Source organism: Lissotriton helveticus, chromosome 5_1, assembly GCF_964261635.1.
Source record: "Lissotriton helveticus chromosome 5_1, aLisHel1.1, whole genome shotgun sequence".
Lineage (NCBI taxonomy): Eukaryota > Metazoa > Chordata > Amphibia > Caudata > Salamandridae > Lissotriton > Lissotriton helveticus.
The window spans coordinates 1,224,941,138-1,224,953,479 of NC_136065.1; the positions used below are offsets into that span (position 1 = coordinate 1,224,941,138).

The 12,342-nt window shown below is 49.1% G+C and overlaps 2 protein-coding genes across 3 annotated transcripts in view; both read left to right on the forward strand.

Annotated features, from left to right (window-relative positions):
- BTBD16 (BTB domain containing 16) overlaps positions 1 to 12,342 on the forward strand; it is a 957,777-nt gene that overhangs the window by 230,545 nt on the left and 714,890 nt on the right. The window lies entirely within an intron of this gene.
- The window catches only part of LOC144756485 (uncharacterized), a 41,539-nt gene continuing 40,872 nt past the window's right edge, over positions 11,676 to 12,342 (forward strand). Inside the window, exon 1 of the mRNA XM_078646296.1 lies at positions 11,676 to 12,187. Within this exon, the coding sequence (XP_078502422.1) occupies positions 11,761 to 12,187 (427 nt within the window). The 5' untranslated portion in view covers positions 11,676 to 11,760. The remainder of the gene's footprint in view (positions 12,188 to 12,342) is intronic.

Here is a 12,342-nt window from a genome sequence, read left to right on the forward strand (position 1 = left end):
CTCATGTCTGAGCATACCCTGCCACACTTAGGGCGAACAAAGCGATACAAAAGGAGATGATGGACAGAGCGTTTGAGCAAATCAAACACTCACCCCCAGTCAACTGATCTGGGTTTAATCCATCACCATTCTTTAGCTCACTCGGCCACCCCAGTTCAGACATGGCTATATGCAAATCAGTCTGACCCTGTGCCTCATGGGAACAGTCCAGCCCGAACTGCCAAGTCATGTCTTCCCTGGACCGGAAACAAGCTTCCTGGGACCGGTTTCGGATTCATAATCCTCATCAGCCAGGCTATCTTGAATCCAGAGGCCAAGTGAGCAAGGGACTCACGTCTGAGCATACCCTGCCACACTTAGGGCAAACAAAGCGATACAAAAGGGGATGATGGACGGAGCGTTTGAGCAAATCAAACACTCACCCCCAGTCAACTTATCTGGGTTTAATCCATCACCATTCTTTAGCTCACTCGGCCACCCCAGTTCAGACATGGCTATATGCAAATCAGTCTGACCCTGTGCCTCATGGGAACAGTCCAGCCCGAACTGCCAAGCCATGTCTTCCCTGGACCGGAAACAAGCATCCTGGGACCGGTTTCGGATTCATAATCCTCATCAGCCAGGCTATCATGAATCCAGTGGCCAAGTGAGCAAGGGACTCACGTCTGAGCATACCCTGCCACACTTAGGGTGAACAAAGCGATACAAAAGGGGATGATGGACGGAGCAATTGAGCAAATCAAACACCCACCCCCAGTCAACTGATCTGGGTTTAATCCATCACCATTCTTTAGCTCACTCGGCCACCCCAGTTCAGACATGGCTATATGCAAATCAGTCTGACCCTGTGCCTCATGGGAACAGTCCAGCCCGAACTGCCAAGTCATGTCTTCCCTGGACCGGAAACAAGCATCCTGGGACCGGTTTCGGATTCATAATCCTCATCAGCCAGGCTATCTTGAATCCAGTGGCCAAGTGAGCAAGGGACTCACGTCTGAGCATACCCTGCCACACTTAGGGCGAACAAAGCGATACAAAAGGAGATGATGGACGGAGCGTTTGAGCAAATCAAACTCTCACCCCCAGTCAACTGATCTGGGTTTAATCCATCACCATTCTTTAGCTCACTCGGCCACCCCAGTTCAGACATGGTTATATGCAAATCAGTCTGACCCTGTGCCTCATGGGAACAGTCCAGCCCGAACTGCCAAGCCATGTCTTCCCTGGACCGGAAACAAGCATCCTGGCACCGGTTTCGGATTCCTAATCCTCATCAGCCAGGCTATCTTGAATCCAGAGGCCAAGTGAGCGAGGGGCTCACGTCTGAGCATACCCTGCCACACTTAGGGCGAACAAAGCGATACAAAAGGGGATGATGGACGGAGCGATTGAGCAAATTAAACACTCACCCCCAGTCAACTGATCTGGGTTTAATCCATCACCATTCTTTAGCTCACTCGGCCACCCCAGTTCAGACATGGCTATATGCAAATCAGTCTGACCCTGTGCCTCATGGGAACAGTCCAGCCCGAACTGCCAAGCCATGTCTTCCCTGGACCGGAAACAAGCATCCTGGGACCGGTTTCGGATTCATAATCCTCATCAGCCAGGCTATCATGAATCCAGTGGCCAAGTGAGCAAGGGACTCACGTCTGAGCATACCCTGCCACACTTAGGGTGAACAAAGCGATACAAAAGGGGATGATGGACGGAGCAATTGAGCAAATCAAACACCCACCCCCAGTCAACTGATCTGGGTTTAATCCATCACCATTCTTTAGCTCACTCGGCCACCCCAGTTCAGACATGGCTATATGCAAATCAGTCTGACCCTGTGCCTCATGGGAACAGTCCAGCCCGAACTGCCAAGTCATGTCTTCCCTGGACCGGAAACAAGCATCCTGGGACCGGTTTCGGATTCATAATCCTCATCAGCCAGGCTATCTTGAATCCAGTGGCCAAGTGAGCAAGGGACTCACGTCTGAGCATACCCTGCCACACTTAGGGCGAACAAAGCGATACAAAAGGAGATGATGGACGGAGCGTTTGAGCAAATCAAACTCTCACCCCCAGTCAACTGATCTGGGTTTAATCCATCACCATTCTTTAGCTCACTCGGCCACCCCAGTTCAGACATGGTTATATGCAAATCAGTCTGACCCTGTGCCTCATGGGAACAGTCCAGCCCGAACTGCCAAGCCATGTCTTCCCTGGACCGGAAACAAGCATCCTGGCACCGGTTTCGGATTCCTAATCCTCATCAGCCAGGCTATCTTGAATCCAGAGGCCAAGTGAGCGAGGGACTCACGTCGGAGCATACCCTGCCACACTTAGGGCGAACAAAGCGATACAAAAGGGGATGATGGAGGGAGCGTTTGAGCAAATCAAACACTCACCCCCAGTCAACTGATCTGGGTTTAATCCATCACCATTCTTTAGCTTACTCGGCCACCCCAGTTCAGACATGGCTATATGCAAATCAGTCTGACCCTGTGCCTCATGGGAACAGTCCAGCCCGAACTGCCAAGCCATGTCTTCCCTGGACCGGAAACAAGCATCCTGGGACCGGTTTCGGATTCATAATCCTCATCAGCCAGGCTATCTTGAATCCAGTGGCCAAGTGAGCAAGGGACTCACGTCTGAGCATACCCTGCCACACTTAGGGCGAACAAAGCGATACAAAAGGGGATGATGGACAGAGCGTTTGAGCAAATCAAACACTCACCCCCAGTCAACTGATCTGGGTTTAATCCATCACCATTCTTTAGCTCACTCGGCCACCCCAGTTCAGACATGGCTATATGCAAATCAGTCTGACCCTGTGCCTCATGGGAACAGTCCAGCCCAAACTGCCAAGCCATGTCTTCCCTGGACCGGAAACAAGCATCCTGGGACCGGTTTCGGATTCATAATCCTCATCAGCCAGGCTATCTTGAATCCAGTGGCCAAGTGAGCAAGGGACTCACGTCTGAGCATACCCTGCCACACTTAGGGTGAACAAAGCGATACAAAAGGGGATGATGGACGGAGCGTTTGAGCAAACAAACACTCACCCCCAGTCAACTGATCTGGGTTTAATCCATCACCATTCTTTAGCTCACTCGGCCACCCCAGTTCAGACATGGCTATATGCAAATCAGTCTGACCCTGTGCCTCATGGGAACAGTCCAGCCCGAACTGCCAAGCCATGTCTTCCCTCGACCGGAAACAAGCATCCTGGGACCGGTTTCCGATTCATAATCCTCATCAGCCAGGCTATCTTGAATCCAGTGGCCAAGTGAGCAAGGGACTCACGTCTGAGCATACCCTGCCACACTTAGGGCGAACAAAGCGGTACTATTATTGTGCGACCCTTGGAGTCACGATAATCATTTTGAGTCCAAAAGGGCAAATTGTCAGTGTAAGACTGAACACAGTAGTAAGAGTCACTCACAATAAGAGTAGTCACACCGGGATTGGCGTACTCCAATGCAAGTATTAGAGCACGAAGTTCTGCCAACTGGGCGGTACAGTCCTCTAATGTATGTGTATGCACGACATCGGACTTGAATTCACCATCCACCATAGTATCAACAACAATTGCGCAGGCCGAAGAATACAAGTGTTTCGAATCTGTAGCCGCTTGCGCACTGCCATCAGTGTAAATGATACAGCGGAAATCCTCAAGTGGGCGCATAGTCAGAGGAGCAGGATGAACAAATTCATACTGCAAGTACTCTTGAGTCTGCAGGGAGGAATCAAAAATGAATGTGACATCCGGGGATGTCAAGGATGTAGCCCACTGTATCCACCGAGATTGCAAAGCTTTCGAATTCGGTACACTGGCTTTCGTCACTGCCTCAAAGGCGTGATACGGAGTAACAACCAAAAGGCGTTTTCCCTGCGACAGTGCACGTTCCTTAAGAATCGCCATTTGCATTGCTGTCAAAACTTTTTCCACAGTGGAAAACCGCAACTCAGCCGAAGTGTACAAGTGTGACTTGTAAGCGATAGGTACGTGAAACCCACCGCCCCTGGCACGATTCTTATCACCAGGTTGGTGTGGTTATCATGAGTCAACAAGAATTTAGATTCAAGAAGATCAGCCTGCAAAGTTTGCAAGATGGCTGAATGTTCTGGCAGCCTGCACGATTTGGAAAAAGTAGGTTGTATCAACGCATAAAGCTGCTTGATACACTGGGCATATTCCGGAATGTATGTACGACCAAAATTCAAAAAGCCCAGTAAAGATTGTAGCATTTTCAGTTTTATGGGAGCTTGCAAAAGTGCGCATTTCTCCAAGAAGTGAGGAGCTAAACCTCAACCTTCATTGTTGAGCTCGTAGCCCAGGAACAACACTGTGTACTCTTCAATGTGTGATTTTGCGAAGTTAAATTTATAGCCTATGTCCGCAAAACGGCAAATTATGCGGTCAACATGGCACAGATGCGGCCATACACGTCGTCTGTGAGATAAATGTCATCCACATATGAACTTCCATCTGCGTCGAGTCTCTCCAGGAGAGAGACAATGCGGGCGGCAAATACGCTAGGACTATTCTTGTAGCCCATAGCCAAGCAAGGGAATTGTTGCTGTTTGCCACCACTTGTAAAAGCTGTCCATTGACTACTAAGAGGGGACAGATTATGGACAAAAAAACCATTGGATATGTCAAGTGTGGTTTTGAACCTTTTACACACCAGACTATCTACAAGAGCAGAACTGTGAGTATTCTGCACCGAACACGTACGACAATGTGAGTTTAAGTGGCGGTAATCCAATACCAAACGGTACGAGCCACCTGGCTTGGTCACAGTGAAAAGTGGGTTATTCATCGGAGACACAGACGTTTCAATTACACCTTGATATTCCAATTGTTCAAGGATTTCTGCAACGGAAGCTTTCGCTTCAAGTCGCATGGAGTATTGGGGTTGAGGCTGTGGCATCGACTGCAAGAGAATCTCATGTCGAGGGAATAATTTGTCCCATCCACAGTGAGTACGGTACAATGCTGGCGCAAGCGCCTTAGCCCAATCTTCTGCAAACTGAGGAGCCTGCTCCTTTGGCACTGGGTGCGCGAAAGCGGGGAGGATCACCTCCTCCCCTTGCGGAGTAGCTAAGACAAAGGGTGGGAACCAGTCGAACCTCCGCCAACAAAATATCATAGGTAGTTACTAGAGTTTCCCCCAAAAAAAACTTTTATGGTACGTTCTATGTCACTATTACAAGGACTATTTCATAAAGCCTGTCAGGGGGAGCCACTCTAGTGTCAGCTGTCTCAACTACAAGGAAGGTGTCAGTCGCTGTCACCTTCAGTAGTGGACGCAGCGCCTCTCGAAAGATGGTAATCTCCTCCGCGCTGTCCAGTAGCGTCAGCGCCCATGTCAGATTCTGAAGCTGCGTTCTCACTATCTGTGGCATATCTCGCTGTTACCGCAGCAACTTTTTTCTTCTGAAACTGGGGCCTTGGACGCGGTGCCTCGTCCTGCTTGCCTTTTCCGTCAGCCTTGTGAGGCTGCTCACGGCTCTGTTGGGCACCTTGACCTCTGCCGCCGCCTCCTCCACCGGTGGTTATTACCGATGTTTCCTGCAAAGAGCAAGGAGAACTTTGTTCAGGAACCTGAAACCTATCAGGTGACTTAATAGAACTGCGGTTGCGCAACTCATATGTACCCTCAGCAGGGGCAGGTGTAGGTGAAGCAGGACGGGACCCCTGTTTCTGTTGCTGTTTCCCCTGTTTTTTGTTCTTACTCCAATTTTGTTTCTAAACTTTTGGGCGGTCATCTTTATCAGATGACGCTTGTTGAGTTTGCTGCTGTTTTTCTTTCTTAGCAAAAGGTTTAACTCCCAAACTATTACGGCTCACAGTCTTATAAGCCTCCGTAATAATTTTCGGTAACCGACGGGGTTTGTCTGCGTCTGGGACTTTGCGCAAAGCATTAGAGACCTGGAAACTTACCGCATCCCCCTTGACATTAGCAAGGACGAGATTACGCATCATGTCAAATGCTCCCACGAGTCGCATTCCCAATTCCACAGCTGCCTCTGGTTCGTGTACATCCTGAACATGCTTGATCACAGAGGGCAGGACAGTCATTGACGGGGTGCCAAAGCACCTAGTATAGACTGCCGCAAAAATCACACCCCAAGTTGTACATTCATTTACGTCTGGCACTAAGTCTTTCTACAAACTAACTATGAGGATCCTGTGTTTCTCCACAGGACTAGTATTCGGGAATACTGCTTCCAGTTGGTCGAATTTCTCGGCAAGCCAAAAAGGCATCTCCTCTTTATCCTGGGGACGCTTGCCCATGACCGCATTAACCATGACGGGACTAAGCTTCAGCCCGCCCCCGCCAACTGGATGCGCCACACCACCCGGGGCCCCACCCGGGAGGTTGCGGGAAATGTAATGAACCAGACCCCTAATAACTGACACTGCAGAATCATAAAGGGGTCCCAGTTGGGGAGCTGTTAACTGCCCCGCCCTCGGATGCGGGGTGTAAGCAGCTAAAACAGGCCAAGTAGCACCTGGGATTAACAACGGCCCTTGTCTGACCGCTGTAATAATGTGTGGGAGGGCACCATTAAATCAAACAGCATGCTGTCAAGCAGAAATCAGAATTTCCACTGTCCGATATGGAACGTACGCAGCAGGAGCATCAGCAGGGGTGTAAGAGTGAAATACACCAGTGCCAGCATCTACCGCGGGAAATGTAACCCATGAGTAATATAACTCAAACGGGTACGCTGTGTCAGCTGAGACTACAAAAACCCCTGCCTGTCCCAGTAATTAAACAAGATATTCCTGCAAGTGATTCCGCACAGCAACACAACTGTGTGCTGGGATATCAACCGCAGCCATATCGCTACAGTATTGAGAAGTACAATGCAATACAAAAAGGCACAACTGGGTAGTAATTCAAACAGAAAACCGTTTTAAAATATCAAGCTTGAAGAGACCTATGTAACTATAGGTAGGTTTTATCCGTCACTACTGTCAACCGGAAACAATAGTGAGGGGGTCGTAGACTGATATAAGCACTACTCAAGTGTCTCACAATAAGACCACACTCGTTGGCGGCGCCATGTTGCAAGGATTTCTGCTCATACACAGAACTGTGCACAGAGACCTAGGACATTAGTGAATTGTAGTGTACCAGAAACTCACCTCAGTACCTAGAAAACCCCAACGAGCTAGCATCAGTGTCACATTAGCTCTGCGTCCTGCAGCAAAGTAATCAATGATTAGACAACCTAGAACATGCGACTTAGGACCATCTTAGGAATGGTGGGAAGTGAGAACACTCTTTTGTTATACTCTCATACCAGTCCACAACAGGAAAAAAAAAGAGACACTGTAAGGTTAAAATATTTATTTTAACGACGTGATCTCATGCGCAGTATTTTAGTCAGCATAAGCAGACATATGATTAAAAATATTATGGTCAGCATAGTTACAACTCCATAAAATACAAAAGGAGGAATCCGTCTGGGCGTAGATGGGCTCGCCTCGGGCGAGCCTCCGGCGCGCCCACTGCGCGTGCTGCGCGCAAACGCTGCGCGCTAGCATGAGGCAGGTTTAAGTAGGCTTCGTAGGAGCCCGCCTACCTCCTCCTATGCTGCTCCAAGATGGCGACTGCCAACCAACCCAGCCAGCCCAATCCAAAATGGCGCCTCCTAAAGGTTCGAAGGGGATTCACGGGACCCGCCAAACAGCGGTGAGTTGATTATTTTTATGGTGCAAGTGAGGGGCAATTATCGACCAACAGTTTAAACAAACAAAATTCGGCGATTTTAAATTATTACGCTAAAATGCACAACGTGCCACAATCACCCGCAATTCAGCAGCGCGAGCATACGGGAGCTCATAGAGTCAAAGCCTTCTTCTCTCGAGTTTCAAGTTGCCTAGTAGCAAAGTGACGCATCTGCCTAGATAAGTCACTTTGTAAATAGGGGGCAACATTGCACATTTTTTATGCTGCCAGTGCGTCACAAAAAGTGATTCCTTTGCTACAGTAGGGTGAGTTAGACATCCTAGGGCTAACGGAGACCTAGTTAGAAGAGTCATCCACGCCAGATGTGGTGGCCTCTCTCCCCCCCCCCAACTACCTGGCTTTTTGCCAGAACCGGCCACAGGACAAGAGAGGTGGAGGGGTGGCGCTTTTGTTTAACAGTCGCTGGAAGGCTGAAAGAATCTGCGCCGAGTGTAATGGGGGCGCAGACATCCTAGGGGTTAAATTTGATCTAGGCACCGAGTGTTTGGTCATCCTGTTGGTCTATCGGCCTCCGCGGGCCACACCGGATTTTATGGATAGCTTTGTTGAGCTGATATATGACCTTAGATCCCGCTACAAGGATATGTTGGTGATGGGAGATTTTAACTTCCATTGGGAGACCACCCCCAAAGAAGGACAGGCTCTCGTTCTAGAGGAAGCCTTAACTGCGTTGGGGATGATACAACAGGTGGCTGGGCCAACGCATGTAAAGGGCCACACCCTGGACTTGGTATGGTCAACTGAGCCAGGCTCAAGGGTGGTAGCTGGGAGCCCCTGTGCATGGTCCGATCACTACCTTATTAGGGGGCCAGAGAGTGGTGTCTAAAGGTGGAGGGAAACCCATGGCTACCTGGAAAATGGTAAGGAAATGGAACTCAATAAATAAGGTGGAATTGGTTACTAATCTACGAAATGCAGTATCCCAACCAGTTCAAGATGCCGACATAGAAGCAGTCTGTCATAAGGTAGTTGATAAATTGAAAGCTGCCATTGAAATGGTGGCACCAGCTAGAAAGGTGAAATGGTGGGCAAAGGAGCAGGAGCGCCTTGGTTTAACAACTCACTGAGGGCTAGGAAACAAGTTCTTCGGAAAGCGGAGAGGGCCTGGCGAAGGGACTACAATGCGGCGGCACATTTATTGTATGTGCAGGAGCTTGCTATATATAAGAGAGCGATCCTTGTACGCTAAAGTGCTCTCTGAACTAAGGAAGAACAGGGAACAGAGGCCCGAGTTTTCTCTTGAGGACTGTCATAAATTCCTTGAATTTTTCACCAACAAAATTGAGGAGCTCTTACTTGAAATCTCGCGCTCCCCTGTGTTAGAATGCCCATTGCAAATTATCCCATGCAGGCCTAAAATTCAGGACCCCATGAATAGTATACCCCTAGTTAAGAAGGAGATGCTATTTAACTTAGTGGGGAAGGTGAAGTCAGGCTCCAAGGTAGACCCTTGTCCCCCTAGCGTGTTTAAGCAAGCCATGCCAGGGATGGAGGAGGATGTGCTAAACCTCTTAAACAAGTCACTGGAAATGGGACGGGTCCCGACCATGCTCAAAGAGGCGCGGTTGATTCCATTGCTTAAGAAGCCCGGAGCAGATGTTAAGATTTTAAAGAACTTCAGGCCCATCTCCCAGTTGCCGTTCTTGGCAAAGATACTAGAACAGCATGTATTGACACACCTCTCTAGGCACCTGGAGATCAATGATCTGTTAGAGCGAAATCAAGCTGGTTTTAGAGTACATCACAGTACGGAGCTGGTGATGGTTTCCATTTTGGACGAATTGAGATGTAGAGCTGATAAAAAGATCCCCGGGGCCCTGGTGCTGCTTGATCTCTCCGCGGCATTCGACACTGTGTGTCACAGTCAACTGCTGTCGCGTGTGAGAGATCTAGGCATCGGGGGAACCGCACTAGGTTGGCTTACTTCTTTCCTGCAGGATAGAGCGCAGAAAGTACAGCTTGCAGACCTAGTATCAGCAGCAGCGGCCATCACCTGTGGAGTGCCGCAAGGGTCGGCGCTCTCTCCGCTCCTTTTTATTATTTATCTCCAGCCTCTGATTTCAGCGCTCAATCAGATGGATTGTCAGATCTATAATTACGCTGACGACACACAGATCATCATTCAAATAGAGGACACTCCTAGAGCTCAAGCATGCTTGCATAACATCCTGAGATACACAGTAAACTGGATGAATGCCAACTCCCTGAAGATCAATCCTGACAAAACAGAGGTGCTGCCAATTACCACTACAGGAATTACCACCGCTGGCAGCCCCTGGCACGATGGATTTTGGCCCAGGGAGTTGGGCAGGACGCCGGTTCCAGCTACCGTGGTAAAAAGCCTGGGCATCCTCATTGATGGCAATTTGACCATGAGAAAGCAGGTGTCCACAGTGGTGGGTACATGCATAGGCCTCCTTAGGCAACTTCGCAAAATCTCCAATTTACTGTCCTTTTCTACTCTAAGGAGCGCAGTGACAGCCATGATTCTGGGGCGACTGGACTACGGGAATGCGTTGTATTTGGGTCTGCCCCAGCAACAACTGTCGAGGCTTCAAACAGTGATGAACGATGCAGCAAGACTAATCTATAGGAAGCCCAGGAAGGCGCATGCATCTCCTCTTCTGCGCCAGCTGCATTGGCTTCCTGTTAGACAGAGGGCATTGTTCAAAGGCCTGTGTATCTCGTGAGGCTATTTATGGCAATGCACCGAACTACATAAAAAAAAGACTATCGAGCTACATTCCAGGTAGGGCACTGAGGTCTTCAGAGGCCACGCTCCTGACTAACCCACGTTATCGTCTGTCGACCCAGGGCGGTCGAGATTTCTCCACTCTGCTCCCGGCAGCATGGAATAAACTTCCACCAGATCTCCGTAAGGAACCAAAGCTGCTGCCTTTCCGACGGATGCTAAAAACAATACTGTTCCGAGAAGCCTGGGGAGAGTTGTAGGGTGGCTGTCTGTTCTATGGAGTTGTCTGTTTGCCTGGTACAAGCGCTTAGAGACCCCCGGGTGATAATGCGCTAAATAAATTGAAATAAATAAATAAATAAATAAATAAAGCTCTGCACCACATTATACCTGCGCCAGGTATAATGTATGCAAGCTGGGTGTTCCCCCACAAAAAACCCTGTAGAAGTGGCGCATTGAAATCTATGAGAACTCAGTGCGCCACTTCTAGAACGCCATTGTGTCAATATCTTACACCTCCCTCACAGCAAGCCCTTTCATATGGGGCTTGCCCAATGTGAAAGGACACATTGCTGGAGTTGCGTCTATTTTCGGGCACAGCCCAGCAATGCATGACTTTTGCACCTACAGATATGTCAGAAATACTGACGTATCTAACTCCTCGCGACATGATGCGTCATACAGTAAATATGACGCATCCATCATGACGCAAGGAGGGCTCACTAATAAGTGACGTATCCCTGTTTTCACACAGCGATGCATCACTTCTCATAAATAAGGCACTAAGGGCCAGATGTAGGTAAATAATATTTACCGACCTCTTAAATACCGAGTCATACCGACTCGGTATTACCGAGTAGGAAAATGAGATGTAGGTAACAATGACGGTATCAAATACCGACTCGGAACCTGTCGGTACTCGGAAACGGTATTTACCGACTCGGAATATACCTACACGGTAAAATCCGAGACGGAAAAACCAAAACCGATCCACCGGTGCCATGGCCCATAGGAATGAATGGCAACTCCCGACCCGGAAAATACCGAGTCGGGAAACACCGACCCGGTATTTACAGTGTCGGAACTATCCGCCGAAGAATTTGAAACTGACAAACATGTGTGCCTGTGAACCAATCAGGTACTTCAACCACACCCAAATTCCAAGCCACAGGGGAACTAACCAATCAGATCCAAGCACCACACCCCAGTACCTGGGACAGGCCACGCCCATGCAGGTGCAGAAACAAACAGTCAGGAGAGCAGGAGGACAGAGTGTGGAGCAGCCTTTCCTGAGACAAACTACACAGCAAGATGGAGAGCCAGGAGGCACAGAGAGATGCTGCTGAGCGCAAAAGGAAGCAGAAGTTCAGCCAGGAGGAACTGCAGGTGCTGATTTCGGAGGTTGTCAGACATTATGGGAAAATATTTGGAAAGCAAACTCTGCATGTTGCAGAATCAATCAAGCGCAGCACCTGGTTGGACATACAAGGCAAGGTAAATGCCATTGGTGTCACCCACCGTGACCTAGAAGACCTAAAAAAACGGTGGTATGACATCCGCATAATCACCAAAAAAAAGCTTGCTGCCCACCGCAAGGAAAGTGCTGCTACAGGAGGCGGAAGAAACAGAGCCCCCAGACTCACCGACATTGAGGAGATGGTCGCAACAACCCTTGAGAAGGAATGTATACACGGAATAGGAGACGCAGACAGCTCAGCAAGAGGAGCAAAGAAACCAGGTAAGATGCAGGAACATTATCATTTACCCTTTTACCTATTCCCCTCACAGGACAAATCAGACTCCACAACAGGTTTAACTAATGTCCTGCAATGCACCCTGGGAAATGTAGTCCTGTGTAGATACCTCAGAGCAGTCAGCGTGCATTGCAGCAAG